The 27,333-nt window shown below is 40.6% G+C and overlaps 1 protein-coding gene and 1 long non-coding RNA gene across 3 annotated transcripts; one reads left to right on the forward strand and one right to left on the reverse strand.

The window, feature by feature from the left end:
• Positions 1–26,713, reverse strand: UBE2D1 (ubiquitin conjugating enzyme E2 D1). 2 transcript variants are annotated; one of them, XM_081864660.1, is made up of 7 exons: positions 26,478–26,711; positions 8,504–8,567; positions 8,381–8,412; positions 6,195–6,272; positions 5,068–5,173; positions 4,643–4,736; positions 1–2,833 (listed from the first exon to the last, which is right to left on the reverse strand). In XM_081864660.1, exons 1-7 carry the CDS (start codon positions 26,499–26,501, stop codon positions 2,788–2,790), a joined length of 444 nt encoding a protein of 147 aa, XP_081720786.1. In that variant the 5' UTR covers positions 26,502–26,711; the 3' UTR covers positions 1–2,787. The 2 variants fall into 2 exon arrangements, with proteins under 2 accessions (XP_081720786.1, XP_081720787.1); XM_081864661.1 differs by lacking the exon at positions 8,504–8,567 and having other exon boundaries at positions 26,478–26,713.
• LOC309343325 lies at positions 2,820–4,627 on the forward strand. The gene is made up of 2 exons (XR_014157243.1): positions 2,820–2,933; positions 3,007–4,627. It is a non-coding gene; the product is annotated as an uncharacterized lncRNA (long non-coding RNA).
• Positions 26,714–27,333: the final 620 nt, after the last annotated feature.

Genomic DNA, 27,333 nt, shown 5'->3' on the forward strand with positions numbered 1-27,333 from the left:
TTTCAAATCAAATCTTTATTTTCATTCAAGCCTCAGCTGACATCTTTAGGCAGAAAAAATACCACATCAGAAGTAGCTAGAAAGTACGCCTTATTTAACAACTAGAATGACTAAAGATTACACTTCAAGAATTTCAGTGATACAGAGATCCTTTGCTTTAGTCATGCCAATAGTGCCAAGTGAGGAATATACAGAGAATGAGATGGCTCAGTTAGTGCCCTCGCTAAGGCATTGTACAGTATAAACTGGTATTTGGTGGAGGGGACTGAAGCACAGACAACATTTATGCCACCATAATGGAAGCACCAGGACTGAGCAAATGATTGATACAAGGAGCGGGGCGGGGAAGGAACCTTCACAATGGATCATTTAAACAGCAAAAGAACATTTACCAGGAAATACAAAAATACTTAAGAGGGAATGCTTAACACCCTCAGAAGCTGTGGTTTAAAGAAAGCCAAGAGAACGGAGTTCTTGTCTTCTTAAAGGCGCTACGATTGGCCTGACAGTATGTAAAATAAGTCTCTGAACTTCAGTTTTAAATGTCACTGAAAAGAGAGACAAGTATGGGCTCAACACATTTGTTCACAAATAACTCTTATGAAGCAAGAATAAGAGGCTTGCTGATCGGCACCTTTTGCTCAGCCTGAAGACTTTGCATTATGGTAAGTAAATTCCTTTTTGTATGATGCATACTTCAAAGCATAGTAACATCTAAACAGTTTCAAACCAGCCTCCATATAATTTTAGCAAAGCAGAAGATTAAATGTTCTTTCACTTAACAGGCATGCAAATCAAACTACCAAATTACACAAGAGTTTATTGTAAGGGATTAAAGGACTATAAATTATTTAATCTGGGACAAGCCTATCATAAACATCTAAGACAGATAGGGGTAAAAAAGTTTGGGAAATCACTCCATCAGAATATTTTACCACGGGGTAATTTTTTTAGTATTCATGTCAAAATGTGGTGAATAGTTTTGCTTTTCAAGCTATGGCATCCCCTTTTTCAAGTACATTGAAGCAATCATATACTAAATTGAAACACTTATTGGCTATTTGTAGAAATTGTTTCTTTCACAGCAAGTAAAGTCACTTACAGAATGCAGTGAATTTTTTTCAGTGCTTATTTCAGAAAGCTTCTATCTTACGATTGTACAGATTGAGGTAAACAACTGAAGCCTAGATGACCATTACGATAAGTAGAGACTTATTTCCTAGGCTGTCAGAACTATCCAAGAGTTTCAAGATTAAAATGCTGCACAGGTTTTTTTAAAATTTTATTTAAGTCCAGTAATACAAAAAATAGCCACTGGGATGATTGCCACATTTCTACTTATTCCAGTTGTGAGCTTTTTGTTTAATTGTTCCTTGGTGTAGCCAAACACTAGGACTCTATTCCCTTCTCTGAAAGGGGTCAAATGGTGTTTATGGTGGCAAAACCTCCTAGTCAAGTAAGTTGTGTTTAGTTAGAATTGCTACAGCCACAAAATAAATGCATTCAATAAGCATTTACTACCTCAGAAGCAACATACTTTTTTAAAAATTAAAGCACTCTTATTTGTAAAATCCCTAAGGCTGTTTTTCTCCTTACATGCAAGGTGAAGTATACATATAATGGTTTAGAGGCATCAGCTTAGTGTGTGGAAGTATAACATCAATATATCGTTATACACGTGAAGAAGAGAAGAAGCGTCAGTGACATTTCAACATTAGTTGTTATCAATTTAAGCAAGATTCGGAGATCAAAGAAGATTTTGTAGTGGGTACAAGATCCAAGAACTTAGATCATATACACAACACAATGAATTTGCATGTAAAGTTATGCAACAGCTACCATAATATCAGTTCACAGCAATTTCAAACACACAGGCCAATTCCTCCCAATAGCAATTCACACATTTAACAATAATTTGATCTTTTTAGAGCAAGCACATGTAAAGGATGTGCAAGAGTTAAAGAACAGCCAAGACAAGTAGTAAAAAACACATTTTATTTATATGGAAAAGCTTCAAGTCAATTTTGTTAAAAGGTCAGAGATTATACTGCCCTTATGGGATAAAAAAGTCAGCTGTGAATAGAACAAAATTAGTTACATTTCTTTCTACAGAGTAGTGCAATTAGTTCACATTGCAATAAAATTAAGTAGGCAACAGAATCAAAACCAAGTGTTTCTCCATAATCAGTATACTGAGAATTAGAGTGCAAAGTTTGTTTTAAGAAGTTTATCAGTTTATAGAGCATTCCTCTGGGGAGGAATAGTTCACTCATTTAATAGCAGTTGTATTTTTTTTTCCAATACTGTGCAGGAAGTCTAAAGTGAGTTGACTTGCATGGTAAATAAAATATAGTCTATACAGTAAAAAAATACAAATTATACAATGAACTAACAAAGAATGAAATTCAAACACAGACTTACAGGACTGACATCTCAAAGACACACAGAATATTTCTCATGTAACACCTAGTTTTTCAGCAAAAATAATTTGGTTGCTCTACAACTGCATTATGGATCTTGTAGGCTGGAGACAGAGATGTCCACGTATCTTTAAAAAACATAATAAATGTCTTTTGCAAAGCATACAAAAAGGATAAATACTCTCATCACAGTCTTCAGGTTAATTTTCGTAGTTATTTCCTTGTTCCAGAAACACACTTATATGGGTGAAAATCAAAAAGGGCTTCATGGTACACTGAAACAGTAAACTGTGCTCCATTTACTTCTAATTTTGAAAAAACCCTAGAATTTACAGTACTCTGGTATATATGAAAAAGTCTTCAAAGTTTACATTGCATATTTCTGTGTCCATTCTCTTGCATGTCTGTTGTATCTGTAAAAGAAAATAAAAGTGAAAACACACAAGCTTAGGATTCACAGTGTTGCCAACAAAGTTATTCAAGGGCTTATTTAACAATCCTATTCAGTTATATGTTACGTATCTTTGCTTAGAAAACAAAGTATACATTCAAAGCACACTTGGGCAACCTGAGCAGTGATAAGTAGAAAGCACCCATGCCCACACTTGGGCAAAAGAGCAGTTGCTGAGCAGAAAGCAAAACAATCTATGGACCGTGCAAAGTTTTAACGTTAACACCTAAGAGTAGCAGATGGCTTTGGTGCATTTTAATGGTTCTGCATTTTATAGATACAGTATTTTAAAGTGTGTTGGTTACTGTTATGTCTTTTTTATTATTTTCTACTTTGTGTTTTAATATTATTATTATTATTTGTATATCATTCTGAAGTCTTTGGAAGGAAGGGTGATTTGGAAATGCAGCTAATAATTAATGATTTCCCAAGGCAAGAGAACCCCATGATGCACGCCTATTGCTTCCATTGTATAATATCATGGCTGTCTGCACACAATCAGTGTGTACATTTGCATCCTTCCTGGTCCGTCAGAGCTTAGGATACAAGCTGAATAAAGAGTTTGCTAGCCCAGCTGAAAAGCTGTGTACAGATAAAGTCACGGAATGAACATGGTGATGTGGGATGTTATCCAATGCTAGTGGAGTTTAATGGGTATGACTAATTTAGATTCATTGGTTTCAATGGGTCTACTCTGAGTTGGATTTAGTTGACTACAAGACATGAATTGCAACTGATTGGACAGTGATCTGATAATGGGCAGCACCACTATGCAAGATACAGACAGGGCTGCACAGAGATTACAACAAGGGATAATTCCGAAGTACAAACTTTGCCTTTACAATGCCTTCATATTGCTACACCTCAACATCTTTTCCCCTTTCTCAACCTTACAATTTAAGAGACAGAAGTTTACAAACTGAATTACAACAAATATTATCCAACACGTGGCAGGATTGTTGCCATCTACCTGACTCAAATGTGTACACGAATTAGCCTAGTTACCTTCATTAGGCTGAGTACGATACTTACAGCCAGTCGAACAAGCACCTACAATAACAACCATCTCAATCTGCTCACAAACTAGGATGCCACACAGGTAAAGACAGTGAACCTCTTAGTTAGTCTAAATTAGCTGAAAGTCTAGCTCAATGCAAGGGAAGTATGCTGAACCACAGACCAAAGATGATATGATTGAACACAAGGTCAGTTTGATGACACCCCAAAAAGTTCAATGAGGTTCTCTTCCAAACAGTTGTAGGGACACAAAGGTGGGTGTTCAGAACTTTGCAAAGCAGTTTGTTATCTAGAAATTGGCTCACACATTAAAGCCAAGCTGGCAGATCAGTGAACTTTAGGATAAGTAATACATCAGAAAAAAAGGAAGGAACAAGGCTGACATTGTATACAAGTTAAATTATTCTACAGACTAACTGCTGCTTCAAACTGAGGAATGCAATTTAAAATTTTCTACTTCTGTCCTTTGTGGCCCAGGTATGCAAGATGTCAAAATGGAACACTGTAAACATTCTGTAGTAGTAAAATTGTTTGTAAGCTTTAAAAAAAATATCCATTTTTATGTTATGCTAAAAAAAAACCCCTTATGGATGATATCCAACGTGAGTCCTATTCAAGAGTATACCCGCTGAAATCAATGCAGCTCTTCTGTTGCGTATCACCCTATCAGAGTAGTCAAATCGTAAGTGTGGTGAGAGGCAAAGAATATCAAAACCAACTGATTCAGATTTTTTAAAAATAGATCCATACTTACTTTTCCTTGTCTGACTTGTAGATTTGTGCAATATCTGGTACTAAAGGGTCATCTGGATTAGGATCACAAAGTAAAGAGCATATGGACAAAAGAACTATATTAAAAAGAAAAAAGATCAGTTAAAGAGTGTTTTATGACATGAATGTGATAGTAAAGGTCAAGAGGTAGATGCAAAGTTTTTCTCCTTTATAGTAATGCAGATTTTCAAACTTTATTGAATGATATGTCTTCCAAAATAGTAGATGATGTACATGGTCACACAGCCAATGCATCTGGGTATAAGATCCTGTGGAAAACTTTGAAGATCAAACACTTCTGTCTAGATAATGCCTTCTTTTAAACTAGATGCATTTTCAGCTATAAATCATAATCAGAAACCGGGATGGTGGCATTAAAGTGGGCATAGTATTTCTCCAAATAGTTACCTTTAGATACAGTCAGAGCAGGTGACCACTGTGACCTCAGGATATCAAGACAAATACTCCCATTACTATTTATGTTTGGATGGTATATTTTTGTTGTGAATGCAATCTGCAACAGAAGAATGGTTACATATTTTTACAGAGTTCTAATCACACACACACTGTCCTTTTCTTACTCTTTATTTTATTTCTCCATCTGACATCTCTAAAAGCCGAATACCTTGGCTTGATAACAAGTAGTGATACGTTCTGTTACACAATCTGTTACGAATGCACAAGGAGTATTAGCTATAGCTGTTCCCTGGGTAAGATGATATAAAAAGTGCCTTATGGGCTATGTAGAACATGACGATCCAATTCATCTAGCAGCACCTAAATGCAAGCTCCACAGAAAACATATGACCACTTAAACAGATTTAAGCAGTAATTCCTATTTTAACTTTATATACGCAATCCTAGCAAAGTTAAGACTGTAAAAAATTAAGATTAGCAATGGGATAGCGCAAAGATGCATTAAAACAATTTGCTTATTAAAGGAGTTACAGACCAAAAATGCATTTGAGGAAAATGGGGTTCGTTGGAAACGTACCAAGATCAATAATGTCAGAGAAGCTCTGCGCAGAGACCAATAGGTTTAGGTTTATTAAATTTATACATCACTTCCAACTAAAAAAGCCCCGAAGTGATTTACATCCAAAGTAAAATAAAATAGTAAAATCACGAGCATGGTTAGAAATGTGTTTTAACAGAACAATAGGCCAGATTGGTATTCTGCAAAAACCAAGTGTGTGCTTTGTACACTTCACAGAATATCCTGCATCATGGTTACTTTATCTTTTACCTTCCATGGTCAATAAGCTGTATGCGGAAAGAGTTCCTGGAATAAATAACTCATTTTAAGAGTTTCACAAGGCTCTCGGCTAGGCCCTCTTTAATTCTCTCTTGCTTCAATAAGTTATCTATGCTATTCTATACTGATCCCTCCAATGTATTTAGCCTTCCCAAAACAACGAATACATCAAAACAGATGTCAAACCTTATTCTAAAAAGCACATTCTACATTTAATTTTCATTTATATTTGCACATTACACTTAATTCTGAAAAGCACATATCACATTTAAAAGATTACCTTTGGTGGTTTGAATGGGTAGTCTGTTGGAAAATGTACTGTGAGAAAAAAGACTCCCCCTTGATATGCACTATCAGGCTGGAAAGCAAGCAAATTAACAAGGTAATGCTTTCATTCTTCACCAAGGTCTCCCTAGTACACTTTGCCCAAGTTCAAAGCCTTAGTCCTCCTCTTCTTCAACAGACATAGTCTGTGGCTGCCACACTCTATGTTACAGGAACCCACACCATGCAGGGCATGGTGCAAAAATTTAAATGTAGTATTAGGTCATCATGGATTTTTTGCAAATTCTGCTCATTATTTTTTTAAAAAAGAAAGTGCTTGCAGGCTCAGATCTAGTGTGTATAGAAGCATAACCCAGAAGAGGTTTCAAAGTATATTCTGCAGAAATTTCCCCACCTGAGAAAAACAAGTTAATGAAGTTCAAAAGGCAGAGCATTGAACACAAAGAAACTGAAGAAGACCACAATGTGATGCAAATTTGAGGGGCAGATTTAAAGTATCTTTCCCCACTTCCTTTTGATCAGGGGGATGCAGCTCAAATTGCTGAAGAATATACTATATATATGTATGTGTGTGTGTGTGTGTGTGTGTGTGTGAGAGAGAGAGAGAGAGAGAGAGAGAGAGATGAACTCAATGGCCGTATCACTTTTAACCATAGAGAAACAAGTGTATCACTTAAAAAAACAACTCCTCAGTATGTTCTTTTTAAGCCACTTCCTTCTCTGCACACCTTAGACCACACACAAATTTCTGACTATATGCATCTTTTTAACTTGAGGTTTTTAAAAGCAAATAGGAACAACAGCCCATTTTATTATGAAGGCACATACCAGAAAGTATATATTAATTAGCAAATTAGGTTTTGAAAACATGCCTATGTAATTCCTATCCAGATATGGCTCTATTTGTTCATATTTGACCTATCATGATATCAATACTATTTTTGTGTTGAAGATAATACAATAAAATGCAAGCTTAATCAAAATGAACTGTAACCAAGCTGAAACTTGAAATAGAAAGGTTATAATGATTAGAAATATACTGTACTTCTTGCTACAATGGAATATAAAAAGGGCAAATTAATTATTTCTATAAGCCATAATTATAAGCTTTGCTATTAAAATGTAACCAATGTTATGATACTATGTGATTATGTACCAACTCTATTCTGTATCCTACTCATTAATTTTTACCCCCCTAATTGTCTTATATGCATTTTGATTGCAAATGGCTCTGTTGTCAATACAAATACGAGTGGGGCTAGAGGTTAATCATTTTTGAAGCAGTCTCATTTATATAGACTTTTGCTTTCAGATTTCTGTATATAACTTGCACTCATATCATAGATATTTCTCCAAAACAGAAGGTGTTCAAAAGTTTGAAACAGGAAAGACCTTTCAATTTTATCAAAAGCTTTTCAGGGTTGAGAAATAACAGAGCTGTTTCTTGCTCAGCAATAGAAATAAAATCTATAATATGTGGTTATATGTATTCCATAACTAAAATAACCTTTCATCGGTCTGATTTTATAAATTCATTTTTATGCATAATTTCTGCATGCCTTATGCTTTACTAAAATAACACTTGTCTGAAGGCAGCTGCTGGACTGGGAAAGTAGTACATTTATGTAAAACAATGTATGACTTCATAGTACAGGAATGTGAATTAGGGAATTCTGAAATAGGGATTACTCTGCCACAGCTGGATATAAACCTAGTAGTAGATTGATCACAAATAAAAACACCAGTGGTCCTTGAACCCATCTTTGTTAGCTCACTTGTTATTTCACATAGCTCTCCACTACCATAGGTCTCTGCAATCCCATCTGTTGGTCCTATTTATTACAGTCTTTGGACTTATTTCTATATGAAAAACATGATTCAGGCTTTAAAAGCAAACAGTACCTTGGCTCAGAGTTCTTGAATGGCTTAATCTCCAGCCCAGCTCTGGAGTTTATTTTTTAATTCCCTATGTTGGCCAACGTGTATAAAGTGTGATAGTGTCTCTCTCGTTGTCTATAAAGTACATCTCTGGTCCACAAATAATCACAGTCTATTTCCTCCTCACATATGATTCTATGATCTAGAAAACATTGACATCTATTGTCTAGAATACAGAAATCCATTAAAGCTTGTTACAGAAGAGGAATCAGAAGATCAGTTATGTATAAATTGCATACTTACAGGTCCCATAATTGTTGCTTGCCAATGGAACACTGAAAAACACAAAATATTATTCACCTTATTAAGTGTTTAAGCATAACAAAATAGGCAAAAGTATCTTGCCATCAACTATAAAGATCTTACAGTCATCTCCAACAGGTCCTGCTGAACAGTGTGCAGGTGGGTCACGTTGCAGATCACTTAGCTCCTACAGGAAACATGAAAACATTTGCAATGTTACTTAAACAAACCCAAGATTAATTATCCAAATGTGGATCCTCTTTAGGTTTGATCAAGTGCTCCCACAATTTACAACAAAAAGGAAAGAAAAATTTCAATGAAGACAGAGTTTTCCAAATACAATGACAACCAATTCAGCATTAAGCGCTACAATTAAATTAGGCAGCTGATCACCATACTTTACGCATATAATTTACACTTCATTTCCATTAACATGTTATTCAACAAGAAAGTATGCATTCCACAATATTTTAGTTCTCAAATGGGAAAAACCTGATGTCGGACTTGAAACTCAAGTTGACCACAATATTGTAGCTTGATCTAGTCTGTGACTTGCAAACAGGAACACACAATGCATTGTTATTAAAGCATTTTTATTCTGCTATTCAGCCAAAAAGATTCCCAGAATGGCTTGCAATAAATGGTGCCGAATGCCAGACAGAAAGATCCCTCCTCTCCTTCCTCCATGTGCTGTTCTGGGGGTTCCTTCTCTGTGTGTAATCTTTCATTCCATTTCAAGGCCCAAACAATAACCTCCATTTCTTTTCCACAATATGAATTTCCCCTTTCAAACTTCTGCTTAATTACGATTTACCAAATGAAGCTTGAAACACTGTGGTTCAGCTCTCTCCTCACTACCCGTGTCTTTTGAGGTCTAATGTGGGTGCCCTTCTAACTACCATCAGCACCAGGCACCATGATCAATGATGATAGCAGTTGTTGTCCAGCAACATCTGGAGGGCATCACACTGATGAGCCCTGGTCTAGCGCAAACATGGGGAACCTCAGGCCCAGAGGCCAAATGCAAACCTCCAGGCACCTATATCTGAGCACACACCCAGGCCACATCTCTCTCTGGCCCTCCATTGCACCCACAGGTACTTTTCCCTGGTTGAAGTATGTCCTTTAACTGCATCTTGCTAACCTAGATAAAGAAGTGTGGTTGTGTGTGTGTGTGTGTGTGTGTGCATGTGTGCGCGCACGTGCTTGCATGTATGTGTGCGCATCTGCAGAAACCTCCAGTTTTTGCACAGCTCAAATGTAGCCTACTGTATGAAGGATAGGCTACAAGAGTCAAATTAACTGCTCTGCTCACTTTTGCTTCCACAAGGAACTCAGTGTTTGGATTGAAAGATTCCTCACCCCAACCTAGTTAGGGCCATTGGCAAATGTCTGCCCTCATAGATATTCAAAAGAGCACCAATCAGGTTTTTGTGTTCTCAGCGGAATATAGGGAAGAGGCAGATGCTTGAGTACATTTAGCCTCATCACTTTAGGTTTTTAAGTTCTCAAAGTTACTTGCTGATCACTTAGATGGGCAATTTTCAGTTAGCTGAATTCTCTGCACATCATTTTTGAAGGTGCCATTCATAGGGATGTTGCAGCTGACTTCAATTCTCCAGAATACTGCTCTGGACATTTTGCTCACCCACTGCAAACCTAAGTTTAATGAGTTAACTGGTGGCATGCAAAATAGTTGGTTCGGATATGTGGTTCACCAACCAGCGGTTGATTAGCAGCAGGAAGGTGTGCAAACATAACACCATGCCATCCAGGGGTTCATCCTTATTGGTACAAAATAGATTTCCTTTTTTTTTAAAATAAATAATATTTATTAAGAGTTTGGAAATTACAAAAAAAAAAAGAAAAGAAAAATTAGACATAACAATATAATAAAATACAAAAACAAAAACACTACATAAAACATTGAGTTAACAAAACAAAACAAAAACGATTAAAAACACTTAAAAACACTTCCAATATTTTCATAGATTTCCAGCTATGCTTGAGGAAAAAAATCACAGTTCAGGATTATTCACATGAACATTTCTTCTGGGAATATTCATTCGAGCAGAGCATATAGAAGGCATGGATGGGAGTGGTAACTCAGTATCCTGGAACTGTTTGCATTGGCCTCACTGGCATATGTAGGACTCACATGGGACTCTGCTGAATAACTAATGGTATAATGTGGAACATGCAGGATTTGGAGCAGAGAACCCCATAGGAGTGGGAGCTTTTTGTAGTATTGCTTGCACAGGTATTGAGCACCAGCAGGTGAAAAGAATCTTGCCACTCCGAATAATTGAGATGTTTCTGGGCTTCAACCAAGTACAGTAAGTTTTTAGAGAAGTGAACGAATTTAGGGATGTTTGGTTTCATCTGAAGCTGAAAACTGTAAAGATGTCTTCCTCTGCCTCGAGTTCTGCTGCTTTGTTTAAGAGCTTGCTGGCATCAATGTTCATGACTCATGGTGCTTGGAAATCCGACACTTGTGGATCCTCTCTCGAACTGGTAATATCTGGCTTTGCACATATAACTTGTTCTCCCCTCTCAGTGAAACCTGAGCCACTTAGATTAAAAAGGGAACTGCACTTCCAAAAGATTTTGCCATTGGTTTATTCGGACAAGTGTACACTTGAATGACCTCACTGGACTGGCATGCAACTCGTTTCTCTGAATAAAATTAGTTGCAAGTAGATAGGTGAGAGCTCTTTTCTGAAGGTCAAGGAAATTATTATGTGAGAGTAACACACCGGCTACTATATTCAGATAACAGAGCCAATAGTTTCCCCAAGATTGTTTGGAGAAGGGCAAACTGGTGTTTTTCTGTTTGCCATTTGGAAAAACAGGATTCTTCAAAATAATTTAAATAAGTATGAGAAGTATGAGAGAAGTGCAAATTTTGTCAGGCTTATACATGTCCTGCTCACCTATGGTAATTAAGCATCATTCCCAGGTGACCAAATAGGGAAGCTTTTACAAACTGGGTATGATATAGCCGAAGCAGAGTACTTTATTTTCTTTTATTCCAGTGATAGTCTCTAGTTTAAATCAACAGAAATACTTAACTTTCGTTCACTGTAATTGCTGGATGTGCCTTGTGATAGCAAATGTACTGCTTTTGAACTGAAGCTGACTAGAAGGGGAGGAAGGGAGAATTAGGGGGTTGGGAAACCTTTAAAATAGTTTAAATAACTATTCACTAATGTTGCTGGCGATGACAGCGCTGTTATCTTTTGTAATTATAGAACTGCCTGAAACTCAGTCTTGATACTGTTTGTTACAAATTATGCTCATCTTCTAAACTCTAGTCATGACTTTTGGTTCCAAATTTAGCACTGCCTTTCAGGCAAGAAAGGCTTTAACTACTGGCGGTACAGCTCTTTAAATGGGTTCTGTTAATTAAAAAAATAATTCCCAGCTGCTGCCATATTGGGACATAGCAAAGAGGAAACTAGTTTGCATCAAGGTGAGTACAGAGACAATAAATAAAAACTGATGGATCGTATCATTTTCCATTTAACATTACGAACAGTAAATTTGAAAAAAGGGTTTGTTAAACATTGGCATTTGACAAGGTGCCCCATGATATTCTTGTAAAGAAGCTGGTAAAATGCGGTCTTGACTATGCTACCACTCAGTGGATTTGTAACTGGCTGACTGACCGAACCCAAAGGGTGCTCATCAATGGTTCCTCTTCATCCTGGAGAAGAGTGACTAGTGGGGTGCCACAGGGTTCTGTCTTGGGCCCGGTCTTATTCAACATCTTTATCAACGACTTGGATGATAGACTCAAGGGCATCCTGATCAAATTTGCAGATGACACCAAACTGGGAGGGGTGGCTAACACCCCAGAGGACAGGATCACACTTCAAAACGACCTTGACAGATTAGAGAACTGGGCCAAAACAAACAAGATCAATTTTAACAGGGAGAAATGTAAACTATTGCACTTGGGCAAAAAAAATGAGAGGCACAAATACAAGATGGGTGACACCTGGCTTGAGAGCAGTACATGTGAAAAGGATCTAGGAGTCTTGGTTGACCACAAACTTGACATGAGCCAACAGTGTGACGCGGCAGCTAAAAAAGCCAATGCAATTCTGGGCTGCATCAATAGGAGTATAGCATCTAGATCAAGGGAAGTAATAGTGCCACTGTATTCTGCTCTGGTCAGACCTCACCTGGAGTACTGTGTCCAGTTCTGGGCACCACAGTTCAAGAAGGACACTGACAAACTGGAACGTGTCCAGAGGAGGGCAACCAAAATGGTCAAAGGCCTGGAAACGATGCCTTATGAGGAACGGCTAAGGGAGCTGGGCATGTTTAGCCTGGAGAAGAGGAGGTTAAGGGGTGATATGATAGCCATGTTCAAATATATAAAAGGATGTCACATAGAGGAGGGAGAAAGGTTGTTTTCTACTGCTCCAGAGAAGCGGACACGGAGCAATGGATCCAAACTACAAGAAAGAAGATTCCACCTAAACATTAGGAAGAACTTCCTGACAGTAAGAGCTGTTCGACAGTGGAATTTGCTGCCAAGGAGTGTGGTGGAGTCTCCTTCTTTGGAGGTCTTTAAGCAGAGGCTTGACAACCATATGTCAGGAGTGCTCTGATGGTGTTTCCTGCTTGGCAGGGGGTTGGACTCGATGGCCCTTGTGGTCTCTTCTAACTCTATGATTCTATGAAACATTTTTGTTGTGACCCTTTTCAGAAGAGCAGGTACATAAAGCTTGCACCAAGTAACAACAAAACTATTTTTTAGCCTAACAGACAAAAGGTGGTATCCTACTAAGTTCTACTTAAAGTAGGCTTGTAGACTTTAGTTGTGCATAAACCATTGATTTCAGTGGGCCTCCTCTGAGTAGGATACCACACAGATTGTAGGAAAATGTAATGCTAAACAGCGAAGATATAAATTTTGACTAATACACTGCTAGAAAAAATTACTCCTTTTTATAATTATAGAAAAGTAGTGCTCATTCATAATGGTACAGGAACTTGAAAACAAGACTATATACAAAGGCAACTGGCCAATTCTAATCGGAACCTGAATAAGCTCATATTTTTTTCTGCATTGGGCTTAACAGTTAATATACACGCAGAAGCACCTTTCAGCCGAGGACTGATTTGTACATTGAAATTAACCATTTATTTTTGAGTAGCCGATGGGTATGAACAATTTGTTATGAGGGAAAGTAATGGATTTTGAGAATCAAAATGCCTATTCAAGGAAATAGCTCCTGTGATGTTTCATGAGCTTAGAGATGTGAGCGGAAAGGAGGCAGCTAGCTGAGTTAGGGAGAGGACACAGTCTGCCAGCAGGCTCCCTACAGAAGCAGCTGGTTCCAAGAGGCTATTGTTCTGGGAGGATAAGGCCTTGTTGAGGCTTTCTACCACCTGCCTGAGTGCCTGCAGCTGCTCAGGGCACCCCCAAACCATCACACCTTGCACTGGTGCCGGTGCCGCACTTTCTCCCCTCTTTGGGTTGCATCTTTAGGATAGGTTGAGGACAAGGGTTCACCCTCTTTTAATCGTTTTATAGGTTTTTATGAGCTGTATCTGTCTTTTCCTCTGGGAGGTTGTCATGTTCCCTCCTTAAGGCCAGATGGTACTTCCCCCTTTTCCAGGGAATCATTCATCACTCCCTAAGACCCACCCAATCAAGGCTCAAGGGGGCAGGCGGTTAGCTGTACTTCTTCAAGCAGCTTGCTCAGATCCTCAGGCTGCAATAATCCAAGCTGATCCAGTACAAATGGAAGAGACAAGTCTCTTGATTAGACGTGCTCTAACTGTGGCACTCAAAACTATCCAAAAATCAGAGCCATCTTGTCCCTTAAGCGCCCTGCAAAGTTGCCCCAGGAAGCTTTCCAGATTGTAGCCACGGAAGATGGTTTTGTATGACGAGAGCTGTCTTGTGTCACCCATGCTACATCTAGGCAAAGCTGCTGGGAGTTGTCATCAAATTTTGAATGAAGTGCCAACAATATGCTCAGCTCTGACTCTGTGTTCCATCTGAAGCGGGAGAGGTGGTTGATAAGCTGTATATGGGACAATAAACTGAAGTGGAATCCTGAGAAGACCGAAGTGTTGTGTGTCTCAAGTTCTCACGTCCGGGAGGTGGGGAGACAGCCTATTCTGGCCAGGCCTGCACTCCCCCTGGAGTGCAGCATCGCAAATACTCCTGAATTCAACACTGCCAATGGATGCTCAGGTAGTCTTGATGGCTAGGAGTGCTTTTTTTTAAACTCCAACCAGATTGCCAGCTACGGCTCCTTTCGGAGAGGAATGACTTGCTTACTGTACTGTTCAGGTATCTTCCAGACTGAACTACTGTAATGCATTCACTCTGTGGTCGTTCCTTGAAGAAGACTCAGAAACTTCAACTGGTCCAAAATGCAGCAGCCAGATTTAGGTATCACATAAGCCCTGTTTTAAAACAGCTGTGTTGGCTGCGGGTTTGTTTCTGGGCCAAATTCAAAGTGCTAACATTATTGTTTAAAGGCCTAAATTTAGGCCCCAAATGGAGGAAAGACCACGTCCTTCCCTAAATACACTCTCTGGTGTTAAGATCAGCAGAAGAAGGCCTCTTTGTAGTTCAAGCCCCCTCAGAAGCACTGTCTAACACTAGGTCATATGCCTTCCTCTCCACTGAGGTACATCTGACAACTCCAGTGTAAAGCTTTCTGCAAATGCTGAAGACACACCTCTTTCCCCTGACCTTTGACTCCTCAGATGTATATTGTTGGAACCCACCCTATTTTTGTGACTGTAAGTTGTTTAAATTGTTGAAACCTGCCCTGGCACCTAAGCACAACTTTGGATTCAACCTCACAATCAAACCAATGAACTGAGATCAGCACTGATACAGTATCCTGGAGCTTAACAAGACAAACTCTACATTCCATTCTATTGGTCGTATGGTCTGTTTATGCCAACTAACCAACGGGTTTTCTAAACTGGATATTCAGTTTTTCCAAGGTTTCAGGTGCTCTTGCAAAATGGTCACCAGGGGATTCACTGGGAAATTGTGGCCTAATGCTGCAAAGTGGTACTTGTTTATTTTTTGTTATCATGACTCCTGTTTCAATTATGCTTTCAAAGCCATTGAGTGGTTCACAATGGAGAAATAAGCCACATTGAAAAGATGTTCTCTGCTTAACGAATCACCAGGTAATTTTGTTATATACTTTCATAGAAGAGCACTGGTGGGATCTTCTTATGCTTTCATAGACGGAGGATGAATTTGTCTATTTTCATAATGCTTGAGAGTCTGTTTTTTTTTAAAGGATGACACAGCAGCTGATTTAGATGACTTATCATGAGTAGGATCATCATTCTTGCAAAAATATGAGTGTGTTCTGGTCCTTGCCTGCTTCTAACCACTCACAATATGAAAAACAGCATTTAAAAATTGTTCTAGGTCTATACCTATCACTTCTTTGTTCCCTTCCCCATACTACAGCTGTCTTCTTGACCCACATTTGAATCCAAACTGGATGCTTTCTTTGGGAAATGGTGTAACACTTTCAGCTGAATTCTCATCACCAAGGGCTTCAGTTTCTATCTCCCCATGCACACACTTTTGATAAAAATGACAGCAGTGGTGTTTGTTTTGTCACCATGTTAGTGCTGCTACTTGTGCCTGGGTTAGCTATAATTCCTGCTCAGAATCCTCTTATCTGACAATGGAGTCGGTCTGTCTGACACAAGCAAGGAGCCCTCTCTGCACTGCCCTGAAAACAAGTAATGGCTATTTTGCTCCTACAAACTGAAGTGATGGACATCACCTTGGATGGCTTTAAAAGAGAATTAGACAAATTCATGGAGGATGAGGCTATTAATCTCCATGTTGTACAGAATGCCTCTGAATGCCAGTTGTTGGGAATCACAAGCAGGGAGAGTGATCCTACACTTAGGTGCTGCTTAGGGGCTTCCCATAGGCATCTGACTGGCAACCACGAGAAAAGGATAATAGACTAGATGGGCCTTTGGCCGTATCAAGCTGGGTTCTTCTTATGTCATCATCTGTGTTATCTGCAAACCTCAAAACCTATGCCAAAGTTTTGTGCTGCTTTTGTGTCATAAGGATGGGATTTTGTGTTGCAAATGACATACCCAGTGGTGGGTCCTAAGAACGAAAATCAGGACTATTTCACACCTAAGAATCAAATGCATTTCACTATAATAAGTGACTTCCAGCATGAATAATTATTTGCAAATATACTTTCCAGAAATATTTCAGGGATTCAAATATTTCCCCCTAATCCTGATAAGAATAGCTAGAATGAAATTTTTAAAGAAGTATTTCTGAGTAAAATTTGAGCTATGAGCAAATTAATTCCTTTCTTCTTTGCAGCAGAAAGGAAATAGCTCCTTATGGCCAAAGCATCTTCTCTGCTGTAGCATTTTCAACAAGAGAAGTTGTAATAGAAATGTGGATGTGTACTGCCCACCGAGTCCTAGACAGTGGTTCTGCAGATGAGCTGTGTGAATGATTCACTGAGTTGCCAACCACAAATAGAGCCTGCAGAGTTTAAAATTAGCACCCTAATAACCTCTCCAAAGTTCCCAGAGGTTTACTGAACAACTTGGCACTTCAGTACAGTTGAGAAAACACAACAGCGCTTTTTCAATTTACACCACAAAAATACTTCCAGTGTACCCAAGGTAGGGAGATGGGATTGAGAACATATATGGTACTGCCGGGCTGCAAATTGTTAAGACAGATAATAATGTTATAGTTCCTTCCTTTTAAACCATTTTCCTTGCCACTCCCCCAAACCTCCAATGTAGATTCAACACATCAAATTCCCAGCCACTGGACACTCGTGAAGAAACTACACCTCCCTCTCTGACCAGATACAGACCTATGGAAAATATTAGTCAAAGCAAAGTGCTTTGTCTACTTGAGGGATGTTATAGAAAAGCTTAATGTTGTTATTAATCGGCATGAACATTTCATCCATGTGTAAGAATGATGCATGGAATCCATGGGATGTACCCTTTTCACACACTTTTCCAGTGTATTTTGGTGTATTTAATGTGTAGCTTATATTTTAACAACAGCCACAAGCAGGGGGAAGCAGGACTGGGGCATGCAGAGACAGGGTTCAATGCTCCCCTCTGACATGCCCCTTAAGCTGCTATTAACTTCAGGAGGAAAGCTACCATTGGTGGCAGTGGAAAGCATTACTTCCATGGCTAACAGCATCTTGGGCAGGCAAGAGATTTTTCAATCAAATCACAGTATGCGTGTAGTTAAACCAGTAATCCCTGCAGTTCTGATTGTGATTGGGGCCCCTAGGGATGTTGTCATAGGAAAACACATACTTGTTCAATGTATTCATGTATTTAACATCAAATCATCTTTGGCCCTCAAGACTCTGCAATAGTGACATCAGTAGTTTATTTAACTGGGCAAGCAGTAGGCTTCCATGAAGACCTGCATTCTAAAATCAATTAAGCTAGCTGGCCTAAATCCAAGATCCTGGTTTCACACACTCTTTACCTATGTTACACAGCAAGGAGAAACCAGCCTAGAATACAACTGCCAGAAGCATGTTATGTTAGAGAGCATTAGCCTTGCTAGGCCTCCCAATCTGGATGCTGTATGGCATATGGCATGGGCAAAGTAAAAGCCACAGCTGGAAAGCACCAACTGAGAGTTTAAAACTGCGCTCTTGATTGTTTCTTTGTAAGCTTGACTTCCATTGGGCATTGTTGTGCTGCTTTCTGTTTGCATTGGTTCCACGCAGGAGCTTCCAATTTATAGTCACAACAAGTCCCATCATTCCTGACTTGTGGCCATGCTTGCAGAGGCTGATGGGAGTTGGGAGTCCAACCTCTGTAGGCCATCATGCTGACTACAATACTCTGCTCTATTTAGTGCATTCATTTGCCGACAAGTCTACTTCATTTCCTCATCAAGTCAGTCACCAGCTGCCAGTTGCACAGGGTCCTTTCAAATTATCAGCACACCTTCTCTCACATATTAGCTCACTCTTCTAAATAATGACTTTCCTGAATACACCATATATCACTAGGTGGATCAAATTAGTATTAAAGCTGTGCTTTTATGACAGAAAACCTATTTCTGGAAAAGGACCTCATACAGGGCAATCTGAGATAGAAACCTATAATACAATTTTTGAAAGTATTCTGACAATACTCATTAAACATAAAAACTTACTATAATGCAATCTCACACAAAACACAATATGAAAGATTAACGTTCAGCATAACTTTGCAGCTTTACCTCTCAGCAGGCACTTCATGTTAAGACGTGTACATTAGTAGAAATATTAATCTCAGCAGGGACTTGAGCTCCATGTACAGTGGTGCCTCGCAAGACGAAATTAATCCGTTCCGTTAGGCTCTTTGTATAACGGTTTTTTCGTCTTGCAAAGCAAGCCCATTGACAGCTTAGCGGATTAGCGCTATTAGCGGTTTAGCGGCTTTTAGCGATCAGCTGTTAAGCGGCTTATCAGCGGAACAGCTGATAAGCGGCTTAGCGGCTTAGGAAAAGGGGGGAAAAGGGGTAAAAAACCCACAGGAACTAGCAAGACGTTTTCGTCTTGCGAAGCAAGCCCATAGGGAAATTCGTTTTGCGAAGCGCCTCCAAAACGGAAAACCCTTTCGTCTAGCGGGTTTTCCGTCTTGCGAGGCGTTCGTCTTGCGGGGCACCACTGTACTCTATAATCCCCCCAGCTATTTTTAAAATACAGAACTCCTCCAAGATTAATTGTTTTTATAACTCTGAGATGGAACATGTTGAGCAGAGTTGCATATACATTTTCAGTAACAAGTGCCAGGGAGCAGCTGCTAATCTGCAGGTTTGGTGAATAACCATAATATGCATTGTGTTTTTTTTAAATGAAGCAGATGCCAAACCGCACTTGTTAGTCATGTTCAGCTGTTTTACATATTACTCAAAATCGTTCACTTCCAGCATATTTTTTTTACCATGGCTTGAAAAACTTCTCGATATTTGAACTTTTTGAGTTGCCTTTCTTACCCTCTGATTATGAGATCCTTTAGCATTATGTTTTTCAGTTTAGTCTCCATGACTAGGAGCTGTTTATTTGGCAGTTGTGTTACACCAGAATTCTACAAATGTTTCCCCATAGAACGTAAAAACAAATTGTGAATGGACATCTCTTTAACAGTGAGACATTCAAGGAGCCACAGTTATACTTTAAAATTGTATGTCACTGTTCCTCCAAGGAACCCAGGAGAGTATATAGTTATCTAATTTTACCCTCACCACCACCTTGTTAGACCAAGACACAGCGGCTTGCCTAAGGCTGCCTAGTGAACAGCTGAGCAAAGATTTGAACATGGCTCTCCTCAGTCCAAATCCAATACACTGTCCATGACATCTCAACTGGCTACATCTCCCTGCTACATCTCTTCCCTTCTTAATTAAAAATATTTACAACCAACACTGGTGTAAGTCATTATTTAACTTGGTTCCAGTAATTTCACAAGATGGAATTTGGAACTATTAAATTCTGTGCTTGTTAAACACTTCAATCCAGACTTAACATGAATCTACACATTTTTTCCAACTACCTTGTTTTTAAAAGCCATGTGCTTTATTTAGAAACCCAAGTATTATTCTGACTTGCAATCATTTAAAGTCATTTTGTTTGGCTATATACTTCACACAACTTACATGTTTGCTTATCGTACGCTGCCCTTGCAAATGTGGCCCATACTTTGACAACCACGGTGCTCAGTTTCTCTTAAGCCTCTTGTTAAAAAGGAACTTTCTGTGTGTACAATTTGATGGTGAGGCCAACTGGCTTGGCCAATGCCTTTCTGACAGTGCACCCTAAAACATGGTTCTGGTATCCTCTGCACTGCAGAAGAGGTTCTATACTTTTCACGTTGGCATTCCTTATCAGATAGGGAAAGGCTTCATGGAAGTTAGAAAGCACTGGTAAAGACAAATGTATTTCTATTAAACTTACCGCAAATTCCTTATGATGGCTGCCTTTAAGGCAGCAGATAGAGAACATAAGCCTGCTTTGTTGGTTATCAAGCAGATATTCCAAACCCTCCTGAACCCTTATCCTTATGGCTGTGCTGAGACACCTCCCACTTTCAGAAATCCTACCACTTCATTTTAAGTTGACAGGCACCTTAACGTGGAACGTACCTTCAGATATAAATCATTCCCCACATGCTTTTAGGGATTCACTGTCAAATTACTCTTTGGTATAGCTCCCCTTCCCATCCCTTGTAAAAGTGTGTTTTAATTTGTCATTAGTTTATGTAGGCGCAGAGGGTACCGAGTGCATTTTGTTTTGCAAATCTTCTCAAGCACCAGCTGACAGCTGGGTGGAGGGTGAAGTGCGCTAATTATTATATTACTTCCAGCTCTAGAACATAACCATAGTTAAGCATTGGAGGCTGAACACAAGCCGCATTTGCCATTTATGATAGCAGCATGTCAGCCTTACTGCATAACGTCATCTACAATTAGTAGAGATCCTTGTGTTGCCTTGTAAGATTCTGTCCCGGAAAGTGTAAGATTCTGTAACCCTGAAGGGCAGCTGCATCGACAATAGCTCTCCAAATGTCTCTCCCCCCCCCCCCATTTTACAACCTTTGTCTAAATCACTGCTCTTTTACAGCCAGATCTACTGCATTCCTCATTAGTATTTTATCACTTGGGAGTCTGGCTTGCAGTCACTTGCCCTGCCTGTTTAGGAGGGCTTTGGGGGTGAGAAAAGAATGGAAGTCAAGATGACGCTTAGCAAGAGTGTTTTCAGAGTAGGTTCTTCTGTTACCTGGAGCCAGTGAATCACCGAGCCTTCCTCTACTGCTTAGGTAAATGTCTGGTCCTGGTCCACAGGTGAGAAGCTTAGCCTGCAACAACCTGCCCATGTCATAGTCAGTCCTTCTGAAAGTGGGCCAGACCTCGAAAAAGAAGATCTGCAACATGGGACTTCTCACCTTACACCATGGTGAATAAAGGAGAAGTGCTGCAGCAGCTCCCTCACCACTGGGGATGCTGGCTGATGAGAGGCAGAAAGGGGCCCATTTTTGGACCTGATGATGTCATCCACTATCTATTCCAGTCATCTCCCTCCCTGCTTTAGCAGGACACATTTATTTAACATTGCTGACACTGCGGTAGCTGCCATGGTCTTACAAGCAACAGAGTGAACAGCAATGATTTGCCCCACCATTTGTCATTCAAGCTGCAGACTGTGCAAGATTTTTATATTATCCATCTTGTTTATTTCAGCACTAAAGAAGCTAGCCGGTGGTTCCTTTGCTGTACTGAAGAATATGCTTGTTCTTCACAGACCACCACATTTTCTTACCATCTAGCTATGTCATGGGGAGATAACTGAAAAGCTTTCAAACTGAAACTTAACTACTATAGTTCTGGTCACACAATGCAGTGAAGTTCTGCATGCAATTGGGGGCAAGCAAGGCACACAATGGTAGTTTTGCTGAAGCTTCCTCTTCAAGTACCTGCACTACTCAAAAAGCAACCTTGTCTTAAGCTACAACGGTATTCATTATTATTTCGATTATGCTATTAGCACACACAGTGCCTTAGAGAGCAATATAGGCAAAAACTGATAGGCACCCACCCCAAAGAAGAATACAACTAGAAAAACAGAGGGACAAGAGGATGAGCAGGAATAGATGCTTACCAAAGAATGTGGGTGATGCATATTCAAAACAGAAATTGAACTTTAAATATATATTAATTTAAAAGAGTTTCCTCTTCAGCAGAGAGGGCATTTCAAAGAAAGCTTCCAAAATCTTACTCTATTCTGGTATTTTCAAGGACAACTAAAGAAGCACAAGGAACTACTCACACTTCCCAGACCACAGTTTAAGAACCAATACATTAACCAAACTCTGTAATCTAGCTTAATAGCGTAAAAGGCATAGGGCCAACAGCGAAGCAGCTTAAAAGATGCAACTTTTAATACAAATCCATTTAAATATATGCTTGTAAGATTCCTACTCTACTTTTCCACTACGAAAAGGCCTCAGGGCTATTTACAACCAACATTACAATAAAAACATGTCAAATATCAAAATGCAGCATACTATTTTACAAAACCCTTTATATTAAAGTAAAAAAATATTGCTTTTAATTAAAAGCTTGGGTAGCTAAGATAGTCTTGCAACACAGTCCTATGCATAGTACTCAGAAGTAAGTCCCAATTAGACTTACCCTGAGGGTGTGTAAAAAATGACAGCCATAGCCTATCACTGAAATTATAATGGAGAGTTCCAGCCACATATAGTTTGCTTCTTGTCACTGACCAGGTAGTAGGATTGAAGTTTGACTGATCAAGTGTCACCAGTTATTGGTCAAATACAAATCTATCAGAAGTGTAACAAGAGAAAGTATATTACAGTGACAAAGACTTCTGTCTCAGGCCCTAAAGTTCAGCTGACCAAGATAGGAAAAGTGCTGAGAATACAACAGAAGAGAATACTACAGACCAATCATGAATAATCTTAAGATACTGACTAAAACTATCCAGGCTCATTCCGGAATACAGGGAAGCAAAGGGTGGTGTTTGCCTCCCTCGTCATGAACATTTCAAATCCAGCATAGGGTAGAAATACTATTCCTTTGTTGATCAGATGCCTTGGAATAAGAGCTACTGCATCTGTGCCAGACACACATGATGGATGCCCCTCAGTCCAGTGTTGGTTGGTATTTACCTTGGCTGGACTGTGGGTCTTTAAAGTGTACCACTAATCTCTTAAGACGGGACACGGGTGGCGCTGTGGGTAAAACCTCAGTGCCTAGGACTTGCTGATCGTAAGGTCGGCGGTTTGAATCCCTGCGGCGGGGTGAGCTCCTGTTGTTCGGTCCCAGCTCCTGCCCACCTAGCAGTTCGAAAGCACCCCTAAGTGCAAGTAGATAAATAGGCACCGCTTTCTAGCGGGAAGGTAAACGGCGTTTCCGTGTGCGGCACTGGTGCTGGCTCGCCAGTTGCAGCTTCGTCACGCTGGCCACGTGACCCGGAAGTGTCTTCGGACAGTGCCGGCTCCCGGCCTCTTGAGCGAGATGAGCGCGCAACCCTAGAGTCGGTCACGACTGGCCCGTACGAGGCTAGTAGACACAGCACCCCTCAATATAGGTGAACTGCAGAAATCATACCAGCATCCAATATTTACTCTTAAATTGTGCTTGAGCAGAACCACGTAGTTCTGCTCATCCCTTATTAAAATGTGCAACTGAATTAAAAATACGTATTTCACTCTCTATGCCAGTGGTTCAAAAATTTTCTCCCATGGACTGCTTGAAAATTGTTGAAGGTCTTGGTGGACCACTTAATTTTTTTCCTGCCTATCATAGCAATTGTAGTGCATTGTGCTAGATATTGTTGTACAAGTTTAAACTGTATTTTTACAGGCATGCTGCAGACCACCTGAATGAAGCTCGTCTGCAGACCACAGTTTGGGAACTCCTGCTCTATGCATTAAGAACATCTGCAAGGGAATATTTCCTATACCCAAAGTGCCTTTGAAGCGAGTCCCGATTTCAGTGGGCCTTACTTCCAAGTAAATGTAGTTAGGATTGCAGCCTTGGCACATTTGTAAAATACCCTAAGCAGTAAGCTGCTCCCAGAACAACAAAGTAAAGCTGAAGAGTTATAAGAACAGCCCTGCTGGATCGAGCCAAGCCCTATCCTGTTTCCCACAGTGGCCACAGTTTCCCACAGTAGAAGCCTGTAGGATGCCCACAAACAGGGCAAAAGGCCTCTTCCACTGTTGTTCCCCAGCAACTCTTATTCAGAGGCCTATTACATCTGATCCTAGAAACAGCATATAGCCTTCATAACTAGGGGCCACTGATAGCTGTCAAAAGAGATTAGAGATAAGCGTTTGGCTATCTACGTTGGTGGTCATCAGCACATCTTATGGCAGTGAATTCCATAAATTAGCTATGCAATGTATGACAAAGTACTTTTTCCTGTCCTAGATCTCCTGTCAAAGAGGATCTCCCAAAAGTCAACTGACTGCGTCTGTTGCAATGAGACATCACCTTGGGTAGACCATGAGTCAGACATGTCAATTCTTCTTGCACGTTGAACATAATTTCAGAAATGGTGTTAAGTAGTTCCCCCTTATCTACATTCACAAAGAAACTGTGTTAAGTGACACCAATTACTGATAGCTGTAACATCTATAGAGCTTGCCTCCTTTTTGGCAAACCTTCAGTTTCTCAGTCCTTCACCTCCCCTAGCTTTTCACTATTAACATTCACTTGACGAGGACAACATTTGAATATCCCTTTCTTTTTTTAGACTATTAGCAAGTACTGAAACATATCATTCATGTGGAAAACAAGTTAGAAACAAGAAATCCTCCCTCCATAAATGGCAATAGCAGCAATGATGACTACCAAGGGAAAAGGTAGAACACAGGGACATTTCAAAGCAACTGGACAACAGAATGCTCTTTCAGTGAGGCAGGTTCTAGACCCCTAATATTTGGGGGCAGAGGTGGAGCAACCTGTGGTCCTCCAGATTATGTTAGACTCCCAACTCTCATCAGTCACAGCCAGTATGGCCAATGGTCAGGATGATGGGAACTGTCATCTGTCCCCATCCATTTTAGGGGAATACACAAATTTACACCCTGTTATCCCAAGCCACAAGTCTCTCTCTGCCCTCATTACATCAACCAGAAAGCATTGCCAGCATGGTATCCATGTGCACTCTCAATTGCTACTAAGAATTAGTGTTTCAACAAACCTACAAGCTAAATGGTAGAGCAGGAGCCCACCCACTTAACAGATTTTTAATTAATGTGTGGATTGTGTCATTATATGGTCTACTCACTAGGTGGCACTGAACTTAGTTATGTTTGGGTGAAATCTGGAGCTTCTTGTTGTTTTGGAGACAATTGAGTTCTTATCTAGTTTCCTCACTGGTGTGAGTCCTCCAAACCTTCCAGGACAATTGGCTTGAATGTGAACTAGTTAGGTTTAAATATCATACTGTTCTAGCTGTTTGCTAACTACTGCATCAATACTTATTTCTGCCTTGTAATGGAAGAAGTCCAGAACATGGCTGGAAGAACTCGCACTGAACTCCCCTTGCCAGCATTGGCCCAATTTCCCAAATGCTGAACATGGTGTGGAGAGAAGCTGCAGAATGAACTTCTAACACTATCCCAGCAACACACAAAAATCTATCCCATGCCTGTGGAGCAACATAATGACGTCTCAGTATGCATTTCCCCAAGCATTCTTTTGCACCCGTTTCCACACTTGGCAGCCTGGAATAAGACAATTCACTAAGACCTTACTTCTTGTTTCTGGGCTACATTAATTCAGATTGCTGGTGGATCGGGAGCCTCTGTATGTGCAAATGCTCTCCTGGGGATTTATTATTATTTGTTGAATTTATATCTCACCTTTCCACTGACTGGTGGCACAAGGCGGCTGATTATGACCATGACATAAACGCCAATGCAAAGAGTAATCCTGGATGCTAAACCATTTCTATGGCCTAACTAGATACGATAACCCTTGTTTTCCTGTTCTGATGTGATGCGTGTGCGGAGGGTGTGTAATAAAATAAGCACACGCTGTACCCTTCTGCCTCCCTCCCATCCGAAGTGGTACAGTCCAGGAAAAAAGGGTGCTATACCATTGTATTGGTACAAACGCGAATATAGAAGGCTTGCCTACTGGTGGGGGGGGGGGAGCGGCCTGTCAGCTTAACGAAGGATTTTTCAGTGACCCCCAAGCGCTTGCCTAAACCATTGCAGAAACAAGACGGGGCCCTTACGGCTTCCCTGAAGGGGTCCGTGGAAATATACATGCCATCTTCTATAAAGCAAAAAAAGGGGGGCGGAGGGTGGTCTCAACCGAGCCCCCCCGCCCGCCCTTAAGCCCCTCCATTATAGGCCCACATTCCCCCCACAGCCATCACTCCCCCCCCTCCTGCGGCCCCTCGCGAGACCTGCGCATCCCCTCAGCCTCCTCGCCTGTCTATTACTAACCCCCGAGGCCCGGGCGGCTTGAAGCTCACCCAGTTCCCAACGGACGGCGAGCAGCCCAGCCCGGCCCGGCCCACTCGGGTGCTCTCACCTTCTGTATCCGTTTCAGCGCCATGGGGAGCCGGGGATGCGGGCGGGCCGGTCTGGGGAAGCTGCGAGAGGGGGGAAGAGAGAGGAGGAGGAGGAGGCGGAGGAGGCGGCGACGGCGTTGGCTGCTCCAGGAGGGGGCCGGGCTCTCACGGGGCGTGTTAAGGCCGAGGCCGAGGTGCCTCTCCGCTCCCAATCGAAGGGTCTTTTGTTTCCGCTTCTACTAATAGACTTCCACGCCCCGCCCACCGCCTCCTGACGCCCCCGCGCTGCATTCTGGGGCGTGTAGTTCCAGAGGCGCCCCAGCGGCTGCGGCGCGGCGACCCCCGCGGTTCTGCTCCGGGGAGGTGGGTGGCGATGGCAGGACCCGGAATTGGTCGGGAGCAGCCCCCCACGCGGCAAAATACTGGGTTGGGGATGACTTTAAAGGTTAAGAGCATTAGGGCTGACTTGCCGCTACATGGCATCATAGGCATCCCTCCTCAGCAAAATATGATTTGAAGCTCCATAAGTAATTATTGCAGATATTCCGAGAAGAGGTAGGCCAGCAGGGAAACACGGTGGAAGCCATTAGATGGGGCTTGAATTTTATTGTGCATCATGAGAGAAACCAGCAACTGGTAAAGAGCAAGGCACAATTCTTTTGGTCTAAAAAAAAAAAAAACAGAGGCCTCAGAGGCAAAGAGAGCTGTGTGATACTTTTATTTAAAAGTTGATGTTGGCTTAGAAAATAGTTTGTTTGACGCTGTGTAAGTAACTCAGTTGTCTTGAAGCAAGCAGTACAGTGAGTGGAAATGCACCACCCTTGAATCTCTGAAAGCAATATTTACTTATTTTTCCTGCTAGACTTTCTATACCTT

This window comes from Podarcis erhardii, assembly GCF_964252035.2.
Source record: "Podarcis erhardii genome assembly, chromosome: 5".
NCBI classification, from domain to species: domain Eukaryota; kingdom Metazoa; phylum Chordata; class Lepidosauria; order Squamata; family Lacertidae; genus Podarcis; species Podarcis erhardii.